We start from the raw sequence: 22,382 nt of genomic DNA, 5'->3' as shown, positions 1-22,382 counted from the left end.
AGCCCTCTCAAAGACACGCACAAACAGTCAAGTCTCAAAACCAAGGACATCTCTTTGTCTTATTCAATAAACGTTTCTTGACGAACCCTTAAGGTTTTTTTTTTCTTTTTTATTTTTTCCACGTCTTCGAAAGCGACCTCTTTTGCTCTGTTCACTTAACTTCTTACTTTCCACAACTATACAAATAATTAGACAACAAATCTGATCCAATTGTTCTTTGGAATACTCGCTTGATTTGCCTTCTTGTTTATACGTGAGAGACTGAGCTGAGTTTATCGGGTTTCCGTCAGCGCAGGTGTGAGCCAGCCATGGCGATTGGGGCGTGGATTTTGATTGCATTGATGTGCGTTTTCTGGTGCGAGGTGGAATCTAAGTACATGGTTTACAATACGACGTCGAAGATAGCTCCCGGGAAACTTAATGTTCATTTGGTGGCTCATACGCACGATGATGTTGGTTGGTTGAAAACTGTTGATCAATACTATGTCGGCTCCAACAATTCCATTCAGGTCTTTTTTTTTTCTTTTTTTTTGAAAAAGTTTTATTTTTTTGGATTTATTGATCAATATTTGACTTTTTTTGTTCTTTTTGTTTGATTATATTTGCAGGGAGCTTGTGTTCAGAATGTTTTGGATTCTATAGTGCCGGCACTGTTAGCTGATAAGAACAGGAAGTTCATTTATGTTGAACAGGCAACTATTTTTTTCCTTTCCTTTTATTTATTTTTTCTAAATCCCGGTATAATTTGTATTTGAAATTTGAAAGGATTGGAAAATATTGTTCTGTGATTGAGTACAGGCATTTTTCCAGCGGTGGTGGAGAGATCAGAGTGAGGCAGTTCAAGAGACAGTGAAGCAGCTTATCAACTCGGGTCAACTAGAGCTAATGTATAGGAATAAACTCAAATTTGCTTAAGATTTTGTTATCATCTCTGGTTATGATTTTTTCATTTTGTGGGAAATTGTGGGATTATGGCATTTAAGTTTTGTGGGACATTTGACGTTTGACTTGCAGAAATGGGGGCATGTGCATGCATGACGAGGCAGCCACACATTACATTGACATGATTGATCAAACAACTCTTGGACATCGATTTATCAAAAGCGAATTTAATGTGACCCCTAGGATTGGTTGGCAGATCGATCCCTTTGGACATTCTGCAGTGCAGGCTTACTTGTTGAGTGCAGAGGTATGGCTTCTCTTGTCGTCACTGATATGTTAAACACTTGTCCAGTCGACACAATTTTTTTTCCTTCTCAAGACAATACTTTGTCAGTAGAACACATTTGTCCTCCATCCGTTGTCTACTAATCTGCTAATTACAAGCTTGTTTGCTGGCATAGGTTGGATTTGATTCACTGTTCTTTGCGCGAATTGACTACCAAGACAGAGCTAAAAGGAAAGATGAGAAGAGCCTTGAAGTTGTCTGGCGGGGCTCTAAGAGTCTGGGTTCATCGTCACAGGTGGGTGGATAGTGTAATTAGGTTCGTTCAGATGTTAAGGATGGGTGCGATTACTAGTCACTATCTCGGTTCTTGACTTTAGGTCAAATTCTCTAAGTGAATCGATTACTTTTCTTTAGATATTTGCTGGTGCATTCCCTGAGAATTATGACCCTCCCAGTAATTTCAACTATGAAGTTAATGATGATTCCCCAATTGTCCAGGTAAATTCTTTGTTAGAGATTATTAACAAGCTTTTAGTTCATATGCTTGAGCAAAATGTGATTATATGTTTTTGTCTTCACTTAAAGGATAACATGGAGTTATTTGACTACAATGTCCCTGAGCGCGTGAATGAGTTTGTAGCAGCTGCATTATCTCAGGTAGTAAGATGCCTTGTATCAGTGATTTCTCAAGCTTACTAATTAAAATTACATCGGCATGGCATGTCTTTAAGACTTCTGCTGCAGCATCAGCTTCATTTGGTCTGGTTTCTGTCTGAAACTGTACTGTACTTTCCCAGTCTCAGATGGGCATTGGAACCAATTTTTCTATGCTATTATATATTTATATGAATATGCTTGTTTGGCGAAGATACAAAATTATTTTGAACCCGAGTATTTGGCTCATTGGTTGGTGCATTATCCCCCTACCTAAAGAGCAGGGTTCGAATCCCCCCTCTCCCAATTATAAAAAAAAAAAAAAGTATATCTTGTATGACTGGAATTACTTTTCCCCTTTATTAATGAAATTGCTCTATGCAGTTGACTCTTTGGTAGAGGCTGTTGCTGGCCGTTGTCAATTGTTTAGAACCAAGATCTTACTTATCAAGGACTTCTGCAAATTCTTGTCTGCACTGCCGCTTAGTGTATTCCATTGTTATGAACTTGGATTTGCATTTGTTGTATTCGGAAAGGTTGACGCTTGACACTTACCAAAAATTTCTCGACTTTTTCAGGCTAACATAACTCGCACAAACCATGTAATGTGGACTATGGGAACAGATTTCAAGTATCAATATGCACATACATGGTTCCGGCAAATGGACAAGTTCATTCATTATGTTAATCAAGTTAGTATTCTCCAAGACTTTTGTTATGCATTATCTAATATTAGCTAAATAGGACATTCTTGTTGTCTTCTGCATTTTCTGCCCTGTCAATTTGGCATTCTTGCTACTGTTTAAGTTTGACTAGTGATGTTACAACATGTAGCAACTATTTTTCAATCTGTTAACAGGTTATCATTTACAGAATAGACATGATTGTATGTTACACTAACTTCAAAATCCCTCCCCCCAATTCAAAAAAAATGTGGTTAACAAGCTTCAATTTGACATGTCTTTTCTTGTTTCATATGAGAGTGTAGATACTTGATTTGGTTAATATCTATTCTCTAAAAAATTATTTTACAGCATAATATTATATAGAGGATAATGAGAACAACCATTACAAGTGAAGTACTACCATATGTAGAACGACTAAAACAAGTGAAGTATTACTCTATGCGAAACAACTAGAATAAGTGAAACACTACTTTATGTAAAAAAACTAAAACAAGTGAAATGCTACTTTTCATGCGATATAACCGCGTCACACGGATGGTAGTGAAAGCAATTTGAAATAAGTGGCAGTGTTCATGGGTTATTTTTATCTTAGGATGTTTCGGGGATTTGATTTGGTGGCTTAGATGTGAAGGTAATTAAGAGGTCTTCCCTTAACCTTTTTCTAAAGTACAAGTGTTTCCTCTTTTTACCTTATTCTTGTGTACCTGTTCATATACAGTTTCCTTTCTTGTGCCTTTTAACATATATTTATCCTATGTTACCTTCTACTCGAGAACAAGTCTTATTACACTTAATTACTTCAACGGTCACATAATGGTTTTTAACCATTACTCGACATTAACTTTGAGTAACGGTTACCCAATATTAAAGCTCTTCTTAATAAAGTCATTCATGCATTAAAGCCTTTTCTTATAGTGATTACTTTTGGCAGTGTATAGAGAACCTACACCAATTCATTCAAGGGCTCTTTTCCCTCTAGAGCTAAGACATTCTCCTTCAGAGCTTCTCTTCAAATTCTCCCTTTAATTCTCGTCTACTCCCTAATTCACTTCTTATTGTTTTCCACTTATCACAATACTCAGTACTTCAGTAACTGCTCCGATTTTCCTTTCCGCTGCCTCAGACGCATCCTTTATTTGTTTGCAGCACTTCCTTTCCCTATCATAAGAACTCCCTTTACAAAGAGTTATGAATCCCATGATGTCCTTTACATGGATCAGTTTGAATCTGCTCATGCTATAGAAATAATCCTCAAATTAACCTCTATATGCTAGTGTTGTTTTCCTTGCTAAAGGACCTTTGATTGTAATGCTTGTAGGATGGACGTGTCAATGCTCTATATTCAACCCCATCAATATATACTGATGCAAAGTATGCAACAAATAAGGCTTGGCCACTCAAGACTGATGACTACTTTCCGTGAGTTTAAATTTTTTTAAGGTTAAAATTTGTCTATATAGGAGATTTTCCGTTGGTCATGTAACCTGCATTCACAATTGATACATGCAATTATCAGATATGCAGACCGTATAAATGCCTACTGGACTGGATATTTTACAAGCAGGCCTGCACTCAAAGGTTATGTTAGAACAATGAGTAGCTACTATTTGGTACGACTTTCATCTTTTTTAACTGGTATCAATCATGTCATATATGTCTTCCTACATCATTTTAGCTTGGTTTACCATGTATAAACAACAGGCAGCAAGGCAATTGGAATTTTTTAAGGGAAGAAGTAAAGTGGGGCCTAACACTGATTCTTTAGCTGATGCCTTAGCAATCGCTCAACATCATGATGCAGTCAGTGGTACTTCAAAGCAGCACGTGGCTGATGATTATGCAAAAAGACTATCCATTGGCTATGAGGAGGTAAAGTTTATATGCATTTATTCTCCTATAAATACTTAAGAGGCTTAAGCTTCTTGTGATTCTTCTGCAATTAATGGTTCTTGCAGACTGCAAAGGTGGTTGAATCATCACTTGCATCTATGACAAGGTCCTCTTCAAAGGCTGATAGTGGGAGCCCAGTGACTGAGTTTCATCAGGCAATAGCAAGACTCTTTATACTTATCTAATTGGCTGTTTTTCCGTGGTCAAGGCTAGCTAGCTGAACTCAATGACCTTGTGCCACCGTCAGACAATCTAATCACAAATCTGCCTTTTTTGTCTTCCCTAGCTTTTAAGTGATGATTTTAGCTGCTTGCAGTTTGCTAATATAAATTATGAGATACACTAGCTTGGCTAATGGCTTTTCCCCTCTGTTTCAGCCAACAAAAAAGAGAAAGAATAGCATTTCTTCCCATTAGTAATTAACTTTGTCCAAACATGTGGACTTGTAGATTTATATAGACTCCTGATTAAAATTGCATGTGCCTATTTGGGCAGTTAGAGAAATACTTAAAAGTGACCTGTGAAGCTCTAAATTTTCATTAGTATATTTATCCTTTCTCATCTCAATCATCAGTGATGTTATAGTTTAAAAGAGAAAAAAATGCATATTTGAAGCTCTGATCTTTTTGATCAAAAACAAAAAGCTCTGATCTTTGGTTTAAAATATTGAAGCATATATTTACTTTATTCAGAGGTTCTTGTAGCATATTTCAATGCCATTGTTAGTAGATTTCTCTAATTGTTTTGATAGGAAAACCTGGATATATTTTCCTGGAAGTTCCTATTTTGATTTACAGCTTCAAGTAACCGTGTAGAGGTAAAATGAACTTGGATAAGGAAAGCAATTAGTTTTCAAATCCAGTTTCGATGCCTTTTTACTTATATTTCATGGTCAGTAAAAAGCCTATCTTCACGAACAATTACTAGTATTCATAAGCTCTTCTTTTTTACCCTCACTTCTAAGATAAAACCTTTTGTGGATAGGTTCCTATTTGGATGGGGTTGTTTATTAATTTGACTTCAGTTTGAGTCTACTGATTCTGAATTTATCCTTTTCAGTGTCTGCTTCTGAATATAAGTTATTGTCCTCCATCAGAGGTTGATCTGTCAAATGGGAAAAATCTGGTAAAGAGACTAGCATTTGACATTTCATCTCTTTTGCTATAATTTTCCATTGATTATGAAAAGATTAATCTAACTCCTTCTGTATTATATTCTATTGGTGTATTATTCTCTCAGGTGGTTGTTGTCTACAATCCTTTGGGATGGAAAAGAGAAGACGTTATTAGAATTCCTGTGAGTATATAGTCTTCTTAATGCTATGATCTTTACTTTCCATGGCTTTAATTTGATACTGCACATATTTCCCAAATTCCCAATTTACTTGTAAACAAAAAATGAGTGTACATCTGCCCGTATACAAGTTATTTGTTTGTGTTACGTGTATGAATGCAAAAACTGAGATATATACATTCAATTCACATTCATGCATGCCTTACATCTCTGGGGAGGAGTTTTTATTTGCCTTTTATGGGGGACTGTGTTTTGTCTTATTGTTTTATTATTGCTACATAATTCTCTTGTGTCTACACTCTCATATGTGCATGTGTTGGTTGGGCAGGATGAAAGATGAACAACATTTTATGCATTTTACTTTGTCCTTATGCTTCTGAAATGTGATTTTGCATCATCACTTGCTGCAGGTTATCGATGAGAATGTCATTGTTAAAGATTCTGGTGGAAAAGAAATTGAATCACAGCTTCTACCTCTGCAAAATGCATCTTTGGCCATAAGAAATTACTATTCTGTGGCTTATTTGGGTAAATTTCCAAGTGCTACTCCAAAGTATTGGCTTGCATTTTCAGCATCTGCACCACCTATTGGTTTCAACACTTACTTCATCTCAAGAGGCAAACGACCAGGTTACAAATATTATAGCTATATTGTGAAAATAGTAATACCTAGGACCATGGGATTTCTTATTAGCATTCTATTGACATAAGCTGTATGTTTGGTTGGCCTGCTTCTCAGTGATAGCTACTGCTTCAAAGAGCCACGTAGTGTACAGTTCTGAAGAAAAACGAAGTGATGTAATTGAAGTAGGGCCAGGCGACGTGAAACTTGTGTATTCTAAAAACCAAGGAAAACTCATTCGCTATATTAATAGCAGAACTATGGTGTGTTCTTTGGTTCTCCTTTTATATTTTTCTCTTTAAATCACTGAGTCACCCCCTCCTTGTCTGTCTATCTATATATGTATATATGCGTATGTGTGAATTGTTTCTAATTGCTTGATTAGACGAAACAGTTTACTATATATGTGTATCTTGTTGAAGTTAATGCTTGCTTTGCCAAGTGGACCTTGTGACATGTGGAAATCTACTTGTACTTCATGCACCATAGTGTATGTTTTTGTCTGGTTTGATGACTATACATGGATTGATGCATGGAAGCTGGACTATGATGTTTTACACTTGTTAATCCCTTTAGAACAAGTGTTAATATGTTAATACAGATGTAAGTTCATGTATAAGCTTGTTTTGTAATGTTATTTTCAATGTGTGATCATCATGTACTAAGTGTATGTAGCCTTTGTTAAGTTTCTGTTTTCAGTGCTTCATAACAGAGCACGTATTGAATGAAAAATCATCTGTTCTTTTTTCATTTTCTCAACATATCTTACATCTGATTTCTTATTGTATGAAATTGAAGGTAAAAGAATCTGTAAGGCAATCATATAGCTTTTATTCTGGAGATGATGGAAGTGTGGATGAACAGGTGATCATATACCTTTTTATAGAAGCCTCTTTACTGATTTTTTTTTTAATTTTCATAATTCTTATATACTTTTCTTTTCTCATTCTTTACACTAGTGGTATTTGACTATACAAGAAAAATTTTGGAAATAATTATTTTGATTTAACTTGTTGAAGGCCTCTGGAGCATACATCTTTCGTCCAAATCACACATATCATACCAGATCAGATGGGCAGGTACATATTTTTGAAGCACACTCTTAAGAATTTACATCTAACCGCAACAAGCTTCAAATTTTATAGGATGGGAAAATTTTTCAGGCTTCTTTTACCGTTTTGCGAGGACCATTATTGGATGAGGTACACCAGAGAATCAATTCATGGATATATCAGGTTAATCTCTCATCAAATGACATGGGCGTCAATTTGTTTAGTTTCTTTTCCTACATAGCCTTCCTTATTTTGTGTAAGAATCACAATATGATCACAGAAAACATGTTAAAGGAAAATAAATGTTAGCTTACATTTATTTTATTGAGACACTCAAATAAAGGTGCAACATGTAATTAAAGTTAAAATCTATCTTAATTGGTCTAATTACTAATAAATTATTTCAAAATTATGTTCTGTACTTAACCTAAAGGAAGAAGAGTTTTAGATGGTATAGATCATGGATGAAATGGATGTGCTTGTAATATGTTGCACATATAATCAACTTATGCCCCATTTCCACCCTCTCTCTTTCGTCATACAAATTGCACATGGTTGAAGAATCGAATCTTGTTTGTATAGAATTTTTACTATGGCATGGCAAAAGGTTGACTAGATTTGGACCATAAATTACCTGTTTGCTTGAATAGATGTCTACAATTACTATGATCTGATACATTCTGTTATGGGTTCAGATAAAATTCTCTATCGTGCTCTCTAAACTTGAAAGTAACGGGTTCCTTAACGCTCAATACTTTCAGTAACTAACATCATTGTGTGCATAAACAGATCACAAGAGTGTACAAGGGAAAGGAGTATGCTGAATTTGAGTTCACTGTAAGTCATTTACATTTATGATTTTTCTGATATTCATGTACATATTTATCCTAAACATTGTGGGAGGATATTTTTGTGTTAGAGCTGTTTGCATAACACAAATGTTCTTAATTTTAGGTTGGGCCTATTCCTATTGATGATGGAATTGGAAAAGAAGTTGTGACTCAGATTTCGACACATATGAAAACCAACAAAACATTCTATACAGATTCCAGTGGTCGTGATTTCATTGAAAGGGTTTGTTGCCTGGTTGTCTTGATATATTAGCATGTTGATGGAGTATGTATGAATAGCAATATTTGATCTCTGGAATATTGCTTGTACGTAGCCTTTATGGAAATTATTATTTTGCAGATTCGAGACTATAGGAAAGATTGGAACCTGGAAGTGAATCAACCTGTAGCAGGAAATTATTACCCTGTATGTTAAATACACCGTTATGTTATCTCCTAAAGTTCTTTTAATACATCCTGTAGAATAAGAAGCCAAATCTGTTCAGTTGACAATTTACCATTGTTAAGGTCAGAAGTCTGCAGTGTATATCTAAGCATTTGAGTTCAAATTTCACCTAATTGAAAACTGAATTTTCCTTTTATATATACTTGATGAAAGAAGGAGTGCGAATAATATCATATGAAACTGTAGAAGCTTATTCATATTTTTAAATTGTGAAGGGTGGGCATTTGGGTTTATTAATTCAAGACTAGCAAATTATCTCTGGATAAATTGTCTTTTTGTGCTCCATGTCCACTTAAAGATGAGGCTCGCTGTATATAGATGAATGAATGTTTATTGTTTGCAATTATTTTATGCAATGTAGTTAGTTTGTATTGCTGCTCTGCATCTCTTCTTATGGAACTACTGCTTAACAACTTCTTAACAATCTGCAGTTTGACTGGCTGGTCTCTTCAAGGCTCTGCCCTAAGAAGTTTTTATTTGCTTTCATTTCAGATTGATCTTGGGTTGTACATTAAGGATGACAGTAAGGAGCTCTCAGTCTTAGTTGATCGATCTGTGGGTGGAGCCAGCATTAAGGATGGTCAATTAGAACTAATGCTCCATAGGTTTAATCTCTTGCATTTCTGTTGCTTGTTCGTTTATCTATTACATTCTATAAGAATGTCAGTGGATGGATACCATGATAATCAATTATACATTTGATAAATTTTTTAAATCTATAATTTTGGTTCTTCCTTCTTTGTATAGGAGGTTGCTTCATGATGATAATAGAGGTGTTGCAGAAGCACTAAATGAAACAGTTTGTGTTCAAAATAAATGCAGTGGACTAACTGTAAGAAAAAATCAGTCGTATCTTTGATCTTCAGTTTCCAGCAATACTATACTTTTCACATATATATTTGTTAACAAATCAAATGTTGATAGATCGTGGGGAAGTATTACCTAAGAATTGATCCTCTTGGAGAGGCATCTAAGTGGCGTCGATCCTTTGGTCAGGAGATTTATTCTCCATTTCTCTTAGCCTTTACAGAGCAGGTGAAAGCAATAACTTGAACTATCTTGTTGCCGATTGTGGTCAACCAGAGACTAATAAACGTTTGGTTAGCATTTTGCAGGATGGAGATGAATGGGCAAATTCCCGCATCTTATCCTTCTCAGGGATGGACCCCTCTTATGTTTTACCTGATAATGTTGCAATGATAACCCTCCAGGTATGTATCTCATGTCTGTGTCTTGTTAATGTACTAGTATTTGTTCAATTACCAGTCTGTTGAATAGCATAATGAAACTCTCAGAAAATGATAAGGAAAGGTGCAAAAAAGATTCCCCAGAATTTTTATCGCCGCACGAGTTGTGTTCAGGGTGTCAAACTCTACCTAATACATTGTATATGTGATCGAATAGATAGCTTCAATGCCCTTTTGTACTACAGCAAAGTATCTCCTCACCAAGGCTTAGACATATTAATTTCATGATCAGTATACTTTACCTCTTTTAAAAAAAAAATCTGCAGGAATTGGATGATGGAAAAGTTCTTCTTCGGTTGGCACACTTGTACGAGGTTGGTATTTTGTTTAATGTATTAAACTTAAACTGATGATCAAGGCCTGATTTCACAAATAGTTTAATTAAGGCATCTTAACTAATCAATGCCAATTAATTAAGAATTGGGAAGTTCTTATAACTATCATACCTTTATGAATAGATTCTCCTTAGCATCTCAACTTTTTCCACTTGAAGGCTGATTATGTATGCGAATATGTACATTTGTACATATATACATGCACATATATGGAGAATATATACAAATAATTAGCACTACAATGCATTTTTCAGCATTGATTGGTTTTAAGCGTTTGGCAACATTTGGCTTTTGACCACATTCAAGAGTAGAAATTCTTTGTTCAGCATCAAACTGGCATATACTGAATTAAACTATTTCTTTGGTGCTTCAAATGCAAGATTGGGGAGGACAAGGATCTCTCAGTTATGGCAAGTGTACAACTGAAAAAAGTATTCGCACATAAGAAGGTAAAAAAGGCCAAATGGAGTGCGTGAAAATTCTACCGATTACCAATTCTGATAATATTTCATTTCTTCTTATATTCAGATAAATGAAGTAACAGAGATGAGTCTATCTGCTAACCAAGGAAGAGCAGAAATGGAAAAGAAGAGGCTGGTGTGGAAAGTAGAAGGCTCATCTGGAGAATCTCCCAAAGTGGTGAGGGGAGGACCTGTTGATCCATCAATTTTGGTGGTTGAACTTGCTCCAATGGAAATCCGGACCTTCGTCATCGAATTCCATTAGAAGAAAATCACTGGAAGAAACAAGTTCCAATAAGTTCTTCATTGTTCCTGAACAATGATCAATCATGCGAGGGAGGTAAGCAACTAGCAAGTAGGTTACTTTCAAATTTCTTGCCGAGAGATGTATTGGCTCCAAAGCAAACAGCCTTCTGTAACATTAAATAAAACTAATGCTTGCTGCTTCCCTCATTTTATCCGCTTATAATCTAATTAACGCACTCTTACATCCAACTAGACATATATAGACCAACTGAAGTGTTGTTGAATGAATGAAATTAACTCATTTGATGAATGCAAAAAAGCTATCAGACAAAATAGAATGGAGTGTAAATATTGGAAAGGTAACTTTTTCCAGATTTTATCGTACACTTTGAGTGCATGCAAAGGCAAAAATTATGCACGAAAGAAGAAGCAAACGTGTGGTGAAAATGCAGTGGAAGAAATGTAACACTGCAGGGTTATCATGCTTGGTTGGTTCCTCTACAGCGGTACTTAAATTGCTATGTAACACTGCCAAAATTCAAAACTAACCCCATCTAGTTCCATATCAAACAAATTCAAATAAATAACTCTAAAATGAAAAAAATTCCACTTTCAGATCAAAAAAATATGTCAAGTGTCATCCAAAAATATTACTTGAGTTAGTTTTAGTATATAGTATATATAGATAGATATTTATTTATTATTATAAAATTAAAAAAAGTAAAAAATAATAATTATTAAGAATAACTGACTACATGTCAACCAACAACTCCTTCAAAATAATTTTTATATATAGTATAAATATATTATAATATTAAAAAATGTTAAAAAAAAATCCCTAAGAATGATTATTGCTTGCCATATATGGCAAGTAAATAACTCATCACATGTCAACCAATAACCCTCCTTTGAGACAAATTTTATATATAGATATTTCAAAAGTAAAGACTTGATATTTCTTATTTGGACTACTTGGATTTTTTGGAAGAAAAGTATAGTATAGAATGTCATGCATTGCTATACCTTCCCTCCCACTTTGTTTCTCCTTATTTAACGTTTTTGGTCAAATAATTTTAATTTTAATTTTAATTTTTATATTTAAAACATTATATAAAATTAAATTTTTTAAAAATATGTCTTGGAAAAATTTATTAAAAATAATTATAAAATTGATTTCATTTGAATTAAAAAAAGCCACAAATGTAATATAACAAGAATAATTAACAAGCAAATGTTTGGAAATTGGAATCAGGCCCAATCTCAAAAAAAAAAAAAGTAGTGTTCTAGAACTCCCAGATCCATCATATTTGGATCCAGTAAGCTAGGCCCAACTCCAATAGAAGATTACAAGATGAACTGTAAAATCCAACAAAGGGCCCATCAAGAAAACCCAGGCCTGAGCAAATCATGACTAGAGCTTGGAACTCCCGGATCCGTAACCGGATCCGCAAAACCCCATAAGAAACAGACACAGTCGAGTAAAAGAAACTCGAGACGAGCCGCAGCACACCATTCTTTGCTAGATTAATCCAAGGTACGTCCGTACTCAAATTTGTTTAGATCCCTACACTCTGTTTGGTCGCAGGTGAAATGTGTTCATATTTTCATTCAATTTCCCGGCCACCAATCTGCCAGAAACTTGTGTCATTTTTTCTTTATTAAATGTGTAAGTTTTGTGGTTTTTGTTGGCAATTGTAGGTGCCATGGCGAAGGTTAACGAAGCAACGGCAATGGAAATTGACGATCCAAATTCAAACGTTTCCGATCAGATCAGCCCCAAGTACTCAGTCCACGGTCAGTTTTTGTTATTTCTCTATCGACTTTATCTTCAATTGCATCAATAATAGTATTTTAACGGAGATTGAAGGTTCTAGCTGTTTTTCTTTTTCATTTCTATTTAAAATTGTATAATTTTGGCTTCCGTTTTCAGTTTTACAGCTTCTAAAGTCTGCACAGATGCAACATGGATTACGACATGGAGATTACGCTCGTTACCGGTACATTTACGCGAAATTCTTTTATTTTTTTAAAGAATTATTAAAATGCATTCTCTTACAAAGGTTTTTGATTATTTTGGATGTTATTAATGTTTAAATGAATTATATTGGCGCTGCAGGAGGTATTGCACTGCTCGTTTGAGGAGGTTATATAAATCACTGAAATTCACACATGGCCGTGGTAAATACACCCGAAAAGCCATTACCGAGTCCACTGTCACTGAAGTGAGGTCTGTCTTGTTAATTTTTGTAGTAATATAAAAACTTTTGCATCTCTGAATGTCTTGTTCATTTTTCTTTTAATTTAAATTATTTCCATTAGAAGCTCTCTCTATAATGTTATGTCTTCTCAATAGACCATCATTGGAGAGGATTGGCTAATGGATGCAATATGGAGTCAAGTTATCATAGTTTTTCTAAGTGAAAACTGTAATTTTGATTTGATTTAAAATAGGTTTCTTCATCTGGTTCTATACACGGCAGAGAGAGCTTGGAGCCATGCCATGGAGAAAAGACAGCTTCCAGATGGCCCAAATGCACGCCAGCGTATCTATTTAATTGGTAGATTACGCAAGGCAGTAAAATGGGCTGATCTGTTTTCACATTTGTGTTCTGTTAAAGGAGATTCCAGAACATCTTTAGAAGCTGAGGTGCGTTTGCAATTTGGTTGTTATTTTTGCATGCTATTTTTGTAGCTGTAAAGTAAACATGCTTTTTTCCTGCCTACAGGAGGAAAGAAAAGAAGCAGAAAATAGCGTGTACTTGCATTCTTTTCTTTTTTAAATTTCTTCCATTGTTTCTGTTCCTATATTTGGTCAAATATTGTGCCTTTTGAGTCATGTAGAGGTGCAAATGCTTTAATTTAGTAAGTAAAATATTGCTTACAAAGGTATGGCAGTGAGCAGAATGAGTTTTTGCTCTCTGTATTGGGTGAGCTTTACCCAGATATAAATTGTGCTCAGAGGCACAGACTTTGTAGTTGTGGAGGAAGAAGTGAAACTAGGTATGCCTCTAAATATCCATGCATCTTAGTCAAATTTCTGATTGTCCATTGTGATGAAACTTCAAATTAGTACAGCCTTTTGTGGTTCTTCTTTCTTGATGAAGTTTGAGTTCTTTCTTTGCACTTCATCTTGTTTTGTTTTTTATTGTAGGCCTATGCATCCTATATGAAAGGGAATTTGTTGTTTGAACAAGATCAGAATTGGGACACTGCACTGAGGAATTTCAAAAGTGCCAGGTTTGTGCTTGTCTCCAATAGTATCTGGACACATAGATAACATTTATCTTGTTAGAGTATATAGCTAAGTTTTTGCCTGATCTGCAAACTACCCTGTCAAAAGGAAAAATTAAATATCCTTCATGATATTTTTTTAATGCTGTTTTCTCAATTAGAGCACACAGGGCTAACATCTTTGATTATGTTGCAGGGCTGTCTATGAAGAACTTGGGAAATATGGAGATGTGGAGAATCAAGTCTTGTGTCGTGAACGTGTTGAAGAGCTTGAACCTAGTATTCGGTACTGCCTTCACAAAATTGGAGAGTCAAATTTGCAAGCTTCTGAGCTTTTACAGATTGGTGAAATGGAAGGTCCTGCCCTGGACCTTTTCAAAGCAAAATTGGAGGTTGGTTCATTCCTTTAAACTGGAAGTATATGCATGCATAGTTTCTTTTATTATCATGATTACAGTTGCCTGTATTAAGTGTGAGTGACTTTCTGCCTTTTTATTTTACCAACTGACTTGCTACCTGCTGCCTGGCTATGAGAACTTAGTTTCTGTCATATCTGTAAAACGACCCTCTCACTTTCTCTACTTTATATTTGTTATCAATTCTTAGGTGTCTTAAAAAAAGAAGCTTTCAAATTCCATAAGAACTACGTTTTTGCAATGCTTTACCACCTTACTCAAGGTGAAGTGATGGGTTTTAATACATGATATCTTTCTGAATTAAAATGCATCATTTTGTTAATATTAGTTCAATTGGAGCAAACTAATGATTTCCTTTTCTTAGTAAATTTTGATAAGATGTTTGTGCTATCATTTTCAGCCTTCAAGCTGATCCTTTGCTTGCAGAAATTTGCATCTATGACAGAATATCTTAAGCTGCTTTGTCATAACAAGTTTGTTATGCAGTGGCTAAAGCTTGTATAAATGATAGTTTCTTTGTAAGATGAATGCTCATTTGTTTATAGCTCTTGAAATTGGTTATGCACCTCCTAAAAGCTTATATCAGATGACTGTGCTGGGAAGGGAGAGAGAGGAAACAAAAACTTTCTTCTTTTTCTGTTGCTTTATTCTGCAGAGGGTTTTGTCAGTTAGACTGATGTCTTATACTATCTTGATTTGCAGGCTGTAATGGCAGAGGCAAGATCACAACAGGCTGCATCTCTGACAGAGTTCTATTGGCTTGGCAATAGATTCCCAATTACTAATGCAAAAACGCGGGTTGCCATTTTGAAAGGTTTGCTATTAGTTTTTTTTTTAATGTCCTGTGTGATTTTCATAATGAGATTAGCATGTATGTTGTTCAAATTAAGAATCAAAACTGAAAGCCAACTCAAAAATCATTTTGGTAATATATGATTGACCGTTAAATTTTTAATGGCTTTTGTTTCTGAAATAAGATGTTGACTCACATTGCATATACTGTTACAACTGAAGAATTTTTGGTTTAGCCTTTTTTCCTCGATAGTGATTAAAATATCATAGTATCAAGGGCATGGATCAATGAATAATTGTACTACTCTGGTTCTCTGCTTACAGTTGGGTCTTTTATCTCTTCTTAGGATGACTTTTGGTTTTGAGTTGTCTGTCTTCTAAAAATAGTCTCATTTTATCGGCACTTACAGTGGTTAATTTTTTTAGCTTTAAGTTGATGACTAATCTAGCACCTATTTTGTAAGCCACACAGATGCAGATTGCAGTTGAAGATAGCATTCCAATTCTATGCTGCAGTCTTTCTTGCTTTCCCTCTTTTTTCTACCCTTGATTTAAAATGCAGCAAATTTGTGGCAATAACAAATTTCTAGCTTTGATTGAATACTGTTTCACTAGTTATGGTTTGTTCTTTAATCGTAGATGTGAAAAATGTACCTGTGTGCTTCAAATTTGGACTCTAGATTGGCTGGTCATTCTTGAACCCTTCAAGTTGGTTTATAATCCAATTATAGTCTAAATTGATAATTTTTTCTGTGTAACCATTTGTGCAGCCCAAGAACTGGAAAAGGATTTACATGGTCCATCAGCAGATTCACTTTCAGCAGAGAAAAGACTTGCAACTTTTGATAAAATTTTTACAGCATATCATGAAGCAAGGAGCTGTATCAGGAGTGACTTGGTATGAAGTGTTAATCAACAGTTTTGCTGTCTTTTCATAGAAATTGAGTCATTATTTCTTCTTTTCTTTTTTCTCAAGAAATTTTGCATTTCTTGAGTCATTATTTCTTCTTATTTAGTACCATTTATTAGAATTTTTAAATTTGTCAATTGCTTATAAATTATTCTATTTTAATTTCACTTTTATGAGGCTCATGTTCCTGATTTGGTGTACACTTTAGGCCAGTGCAGGTAATGCTGAAAATGTGAAAGATGACTTAAATGGTCTCGATAAGGCAGTTAGTGCTGTACTAGGACAACGAACAATTGAGCGCAACCAGTTGTTGGTTAGCATTGCAAAGAGCAAACTTACTCGGCGTCGTGATGACAAAAACGAGAAAGTCACCAAGCCTGAGGAGTTGGTTCGCTTATATGATCTTTTATTACAGGTTAGCTTCTATCAAGGAGTATTTTTTTTTGGCATGCCTTCCCTCCCAGAAAAGAAGCTTGTTTTGAGTAGCTCCTTTCTTAATTGATGCTATTTTTGGCAGAATACAGCTGATCTATCTGATTTAGTTAGTTCCGGAAGGGATAGAAAACCTGAAGAAGTGACATTTGCAGAAGAGTGTCAACTTAAAAGTTTGGCCTTCCGAGCAGAAAGGTTTAATTTCTGTGAGCTCTGTAATATCTTCCTTTTATCTTTCGTTGGTGGGCGGGGGAGTTTTGGGGTTGCTACACTTCTGTTGTTTTTCTTCATACTGAGGATGGTTATTATCTGTCAGAACTCTTGCAATCATAGCCTAGCGATATATATATATATATATAAACATTTTCCTGGACATGTTCAAGGATAATATCATTTTTCTTTTTGACAAAGAAAAGGGAATACCGTTTGATTGGTTATACTCAATTGTTGGTTACATTTTGAATATTTCTATTCTATGTGCAAAGTTATTCATTTGCTTGAGCTCTGGATATAATGACATTATGCAGTATTCTCTAATATCTTTCTTTATTGGAAGGACTTTTTCCTTCTTTTGGGTGGTGTTGGTAGGTGTGAAAAGAATTGATAATTTCCTGCTTTTCAAAATGATGAAACTGAGTCTTTTTATGAAGCTATTTAATTAGTTTTGAGATTGATATTGGGTGTGTTAATACAAAATGTTGCCTTGTGAAATTATACATGGACCTCTGGACTTCTGTGCAGGTGCTTCTACTTGGCAAGGTCATACAGTCTAGCTGGAAAGAGAACGGAAGCATATTCACTATACTGCCGTGCTCGCTCTCTTGCTGAGAATGCCCTACAGAAGTTTCAAAGTCATAGTAACATTGAGCAGGTGTCTACATTTATTAAGGGGTTTGCCTTCCCCACTATTTTCTGGTAGATTTTCTACAATAGTTTGACAACTGCTGAATGCGTATATTGCTTTCTGCATGCAAATTACCTGCTTGACACTTGAAATGTTTTCTTCCTGTTAATAAACTCCTTAATGGAGTCATTCCCTAGCAATATCTCGTAATTTTAGGTTCAGACATCTGAATGATATAATCATGATTAAAATTTAATCTCTATCTTCTTATCCTTGACAGATGATGATCAAAGAGTTGAAGACATTATATGATGAATGCAGATCTTACAGTTGCATAGAACATGCAACTGGAATTATTGAGGAGGAGAAGGCTCCAGAGAATCTGTCAAAGAAGATATCTACTATATCACTAAATGGTGCTCACAAGAAGGTATTATTTATGCTTTCCCCATTCTTGGAATTTATAATAAGTGTCTGTCATGCATGCACACATAAATATGTAGTCAGGGTAACGTTGCACTGAATTTGGAAGTATTTATTTTTACCTCATTGGAACTTTTATATACTTAGTTTTATGAAATCAACTATTGGATTCTACCATCTATCATTGTAGAATTTAGATGATGCATGCAAGTTTTCAAGTTGATATGATATTTGGAACTCATAAGTTGTTTCCATTTACATGAGCTCTCAACTTCTTTTGTATCCTACGGTTGGATTGGTGAACTGTAAACTTGAAAAAGAGCTATTTCCAATGTTGTTTTCTTGAATTTGGAATTGTAAATTTATTTCAGTTGTTGATTCTTTCTTATATTAAAAAAATTGAGAATGTATTATGGACGGATACATCTCTTGGTCCCTATTTTGCTACATTGATGTGATGTGCGCTTTGGATCTGTTTCAGGTGGAAAAATACCTTCTTGAGAAACTTGATCTCTATGAGTCTGCAGTCAGTGATTCCAATGTGAAAGCTCTTCCTCGTATAGAACCCTTCCCCCCAGCCCTCCAGTCAATACCTCGTAATCCTATTGTTCTAGACCTGGCATATAATGCTATTGATTTCCCATCTCTAGAGAACAGGATGAAGAAGGACAAGAAGGGCTTCATAAGTAGGCTTTGGCGTTGAGTTAGATAAAGTTTTCTTGATCCAAAAGGAAAAAGCAAAGGAATAGGACCCAACAAAAAAAATTTGTTTACTTGATGAGGTTTTGACATGCATTGGCCTTTGACTGCGTATTTAGAAGCTGAGTAAATCTTATAACTGTAACTTTTTGGGAATTATATAGGCATGAGATATTTGAGCTTTTCTTCTGAAACTATGGGGCTGAAACATAGAGCTGGATTAATTTTGTTTCCTTTATATTGCTGGGTGGTAGAGGAAAGAGGATACATTTCAATACTTTCAGAAACTACTATTTGGATCGGCTGTTGTGTGAATGGGATCCCAATTCCCAATCTTCAAAAGAATCTTTTAACAGGTTTCGCATGGCTGCCCCCAAGTTTGCTTATTTGTGTTCCTTTATTCTGGTCAAAAGCATGAGCATGATGTGCGCTTTTCAGGTTTTTATTTCTGTATACTACGCTATCTATTACAGCATTTCCTTAGATTTTTGGGGTTTCTTTTCTTCTTTGGTGCCTATAGTCCTATACATCCCATGACGCAAAGATTTCTTTGATCCTTGGAGAAGGGAATAAACAGGAGCTAAATGCTTAGGTGTCTGCATTTGTCAGTGTTTTGCATTATAATTCTCGGCACTAAACTAATTTCTCATATTTTATTAGAAAGGCTTTGGGACTTACGGGCGACTTTGCACCTATAATGAGCCCTGGATCTTTAATCCTTTTTTCAAAGAATGAAGAAGTTCAGAGCATCAAGTTCGGATCTCTCTTTTATTCATTCAGCCTACAGCAAAATAGCTGGCTGTAGTAGATTATAAGGGTGACCTCGTGTAAGCATGTTTTTCTTTCGATTCACTTGCTGCTTGAAGGGTTTAACCTTTGTCATCAAGCCCTTGGGCAGTTGGCCCTCCCCAACTTTGCATTTTGCTCGATGCAATGGAGCCTACAGTCTTTAAGAACTTGGTTGTTCAAAGTCTGGGAATTCACCTTATTACTTAGAAAATAAAATTGAAAATTCTCAATGTGGTCTATGTTATAGAATTTAGTGAACGATTGGTGATTACTGCTAAAAATGGATTATTACTGAATTCCTGAAAATAATCTGCACCTTTCTTTTTCTTTAACAATCATATTCCATTGTGCCCAGGAGACATCATAAAAAGGCTGTCATTTTTTCTCTTTCATATGTCCTAAAATTATTGTGATCGGACCAGTTCATAGACCCAAGCTTGCAGTTCAGCTACAGTCGAATGCAGAAATTACATTCCACGCTTGGGAGGTAAACCATCTGGTTCCAAGTGCCAAGTGTCTTCAGGTATGCCATGCTTCCCAATTCCGGGCACCCTGAAGGCTGGAACTCGATGTGAGAAACTAAGTTTCTCTTCCTTACGAACTGTATGGGTGAGATCAAACCCATCATATTGTATCCTGCGGAAGAAAGTTAGGTAACCCTTCACTTCTCCAAGCCTAGCTACTTTTACTCCATCTTCTTCAAAACCTGATAAAACTTGTACAATTTGGCACTGGTAGTTTTCATAGTTAGAGCGATTCCACTTGGCATTCCAGTTTTTATACATAGCCCATATTTCACCTTTTTGCGGGTAAATCCAATAGAATGACTCGCATGTGCTTTGTTGGCACTGGACTAAATAGGAGAACGTTGACATGTCAAGGTTGACACTAGTTCCACTGACTTTAAATACTCCACAAGCCATAGGAAGGTTTTCTTTCTGCCAGTGGATCTCATGATCAAGGATCGGTAGAGGTTCTAACTCTGTTCCACAAACCTGGCTCTCTGAAATTATACCATTTATTCTGATATATTGCCTGGGCATTAGATCCTTTCCACAGTATACAGCCCAGACCTGTCCTGTTGCCAAATGTTTCTGTGTTAAACCCGGCTTTAAATTTTTATTCTCTGGATTTTGATTCGAGAGAGAAGTTGGTCTAGGTAAAAGGCTTCTTTTCTCATTCGGTGATTGTTGGCTATCCATGTCTTGAATCATGTAATCTGGCAAGGCCATCTGGTCTAGCTCGAACATCCCATCAGCAATATTATCAATCTCTCCACCTCTGAACCTATATGCTGGAACATTGTGTGAGAACATGTACATATTACTTGGGGAGATATGGAAAGTGATGGGATTTCCTCCCATTATTTGCCTCTTGAACACATATTTGAAACCATTGACCTTAACCAAACACATAGCGTCTGCACCTGAATATTTTGAAAACTCTGATAGGACCTCAACTAGCTCAAATCTGCATCCTTTCACAGCATCAGGATCATAGGACCAATCATCAAGGTCCCAATCCTTGTATAGTGCCCAAATTTCACCTTTTCTGGGATAGATTTCAAATTGATCCCCTATTACACATTGAGGCCAGGAGCATTTGTAGGATGAAATAATTTGCCAACTTACATCCTCCTTCGTCTCTGGAACCAATTCAAAAGATCCACAAGCAACAGGGAGGCCTTTATCACACCATCTTCTCTCACTAGGACTAGTAGGGATTGGTTTCAACCAGGTAACACAAAATGCTGATCTTGAATTTATAGTGATTTGAGCATACCGGTAATTGTGCTGCAACTTTGCTCTATAATGACTTGCCCAGATTTGACCTGGCTCAAGATAGTCTAGTTTCCTGTCATCCTCAAAGTTATAGTAGTCCTGGCAAGTTACAATCCCCTCCAAAATGGTAGGCAGGGAGTTTGTTGATGAACTTATGCCATCTGAAGACATGCCTATCTTACCATGTTGGTTTTCAAAAGTTGTTGAAGACGACTGTTTCTCCACAGAATTTCCAACAGCGGTTAAAATTGTTTCTGCTGTTTTCTTACTGCCATCTGTATAATTCCTGTGAGAATCCATTGAGGAGGTTTGAGTAGTACTTATCGTTTCCCTATCTGAGATGCTTTGACTACATGGTGCTTGGAACTTAAAAGATCGATAATCTTCACATCCTGTACCCCTTTTCAAATCAAATTTAGAACGTGTCTCATTATTTGAAAGAGTGAGAAATGCATCTTGTATGTGTTTCAGAGCCAACTCTGCTCCAGGGAAAGTCCTCACGATAGGTTGCAACATGGAAACAAGCTTCTGGTGACGCTTTCCTATAACAGACTGAGTAGATGGTGGTGTAAGCTGAAGGATCCAGTAGTAATCGATTCCATAAGCAGGAAACTTAACACTAGCAGCAGATAGTATATCACACACAGTCAACATGGACTCAATATTATCAATCCCAGGTGAAAGCTCTTTTGCTCTGAGTAAGTGTTCCCTGGCACTGGCATAACCTTTCTGAGTCATCATTTTCTCAGCAACTCCTTTTTCTTGAAGAGCCTCCAAAACCTTTTGATTCATCTCCTTTGAGGTGCCAACCTTGATAGTATGCTTCATCCTAAATTATCCAATTCAACTTGAGAAAAGAGCTTCAAAAGTAGGAGATGATGTGATCAAAACCAAGTTTTCATAACCTGCAACAAGAACAACATATAGTTCACAAAAATTACTCAAGGGAAGAGGGAACTGTTGCCCAAACCAAAAGCATTATTCATCTCGTTTTAATTATCTAAACATCATTATTAGTTCCTATTATTAGAAACATTCCATCCCCAAAGTATTGAAAAGTTGAACATTTCCAGCTCATTTTCGTTCTTCTTGACCCCCTCAGTTTTCTTTTCAAC

General features: G+C 35.7%; 3 protein-coding genes across 4 annotated transcripts; 2 read left to right on the top strand and 1 right to left on the bottom strand.

Annotated features, from left to right (window-relative positions):
* Positions 309-11,218, top strand: LOC18605198 (probable alpha-mannosidase At5g13980). Its single transcript, XM_018117770.1, has 29 exons — positions 309-509; positions 609-692; positions 799-887; positions 1,015-1,189; positions 1,344-1,463; positions 1,583-1,666; positions 1,754-1,825; positions 2,401-2,514; positions 3,827-3,927; positions 4,025-4,118; positions 4,210-4,377; positions 4,464-4,553; positions 5,458-5,523; positions 5,638-5,694; positions 6,102-6,321; positions 6,431-6,576; positions 7,112-7,177; positions 7,333-7,392; positions 7,477-7,548; positions 8,155-8,202; positions 8,320-8,439; positions 8,557-8,622; positions 9,154-9,266; positions 9,409-9,493; positions 9,586-9,696; positions 9,777-9,872; positions 10,175-10,222; positions 10,624-10,692; positions 10,772-11,218. Exons 1-29 carry the CDS (start codon positions 309-311, stop codon positions 10,967-10,969), a joined length of 3,033 nt encoding a protein of 1,010 aa, XP_017973259.1. The 3' UTR covers positions 10,970-11,218.
* Positions 12,404-19,061, top strand: LOC18605197 (signal recognition particle subunit SRP68). 2 transcript variants are annotated; one of them, XM_018117771.1, is made up of 14 exons: positions 12,404-12,484; positions 12,649-12,744; positions 12,881-12,947; positions 13,067-13,177; positions 13,402-13,597; positions 14,102-14,187; positions 14,378-14,573; positions 15,300-15,411; positions 16,160-16,287; positions 16,508-16,714; positions 16,817-16,926; positions 17,473-17,602; positions 17,856-18,005; positions 18,480-19,061. In XM_018117771.1, exons 2-14 carry the CDS (start codon positions 12,654-12,656, stop codon positions 18,699-18,701), a joined length of 1,806 nt encoding a protein of 601 aa, XP_017973260.1. In that variant the 5' UTR covers positions 12,404-12,484; positions 12,649-12,653; the 3' UTR covers positions 18,702-19,061. The 2 variants fall into 2 exon arrangements, with proteins under 2 accessions (XP_017973260.1, XP_007038129.2); XM_007038067.2 differs by lacking the exon at positions 12,404-12,484 and adding an exon at positions 12,495-12,535.
* LOC18605196 lies at positions 19,292-22,059 on the bottom strand. The gene has a single exon (XM_018117096.1). The coding sequence runs from the start codon at positions 22,057-22,059 to the stop codon at positions 19,954-19,956; it is 2,106 nt and encodes a 701-aa protein (XP_017972585.1). The 3' UTR covers positions 19,292-19,953.

This window comes from Theobroma cacao, chromosome 3 (assembly GCF_000208745.1).
Source record: "Theobroma cacao cultivar B97-61/B2 chromosome 3, Criollo_cocoa_genome_V2, whole genome shotgun sequence".
Lineage (NCBI taxonomy): Eukaryota > Viridiplantae > Streptophyta > Magnoliopsida > Malvales > Malvaceae > Theobroma > Theobroma cacao.
The sequence above is the reverse complement of the archived record's forward strand: the minus strand, read 5'-3'. Positions and strand labels throughout refer to the sequence as shown.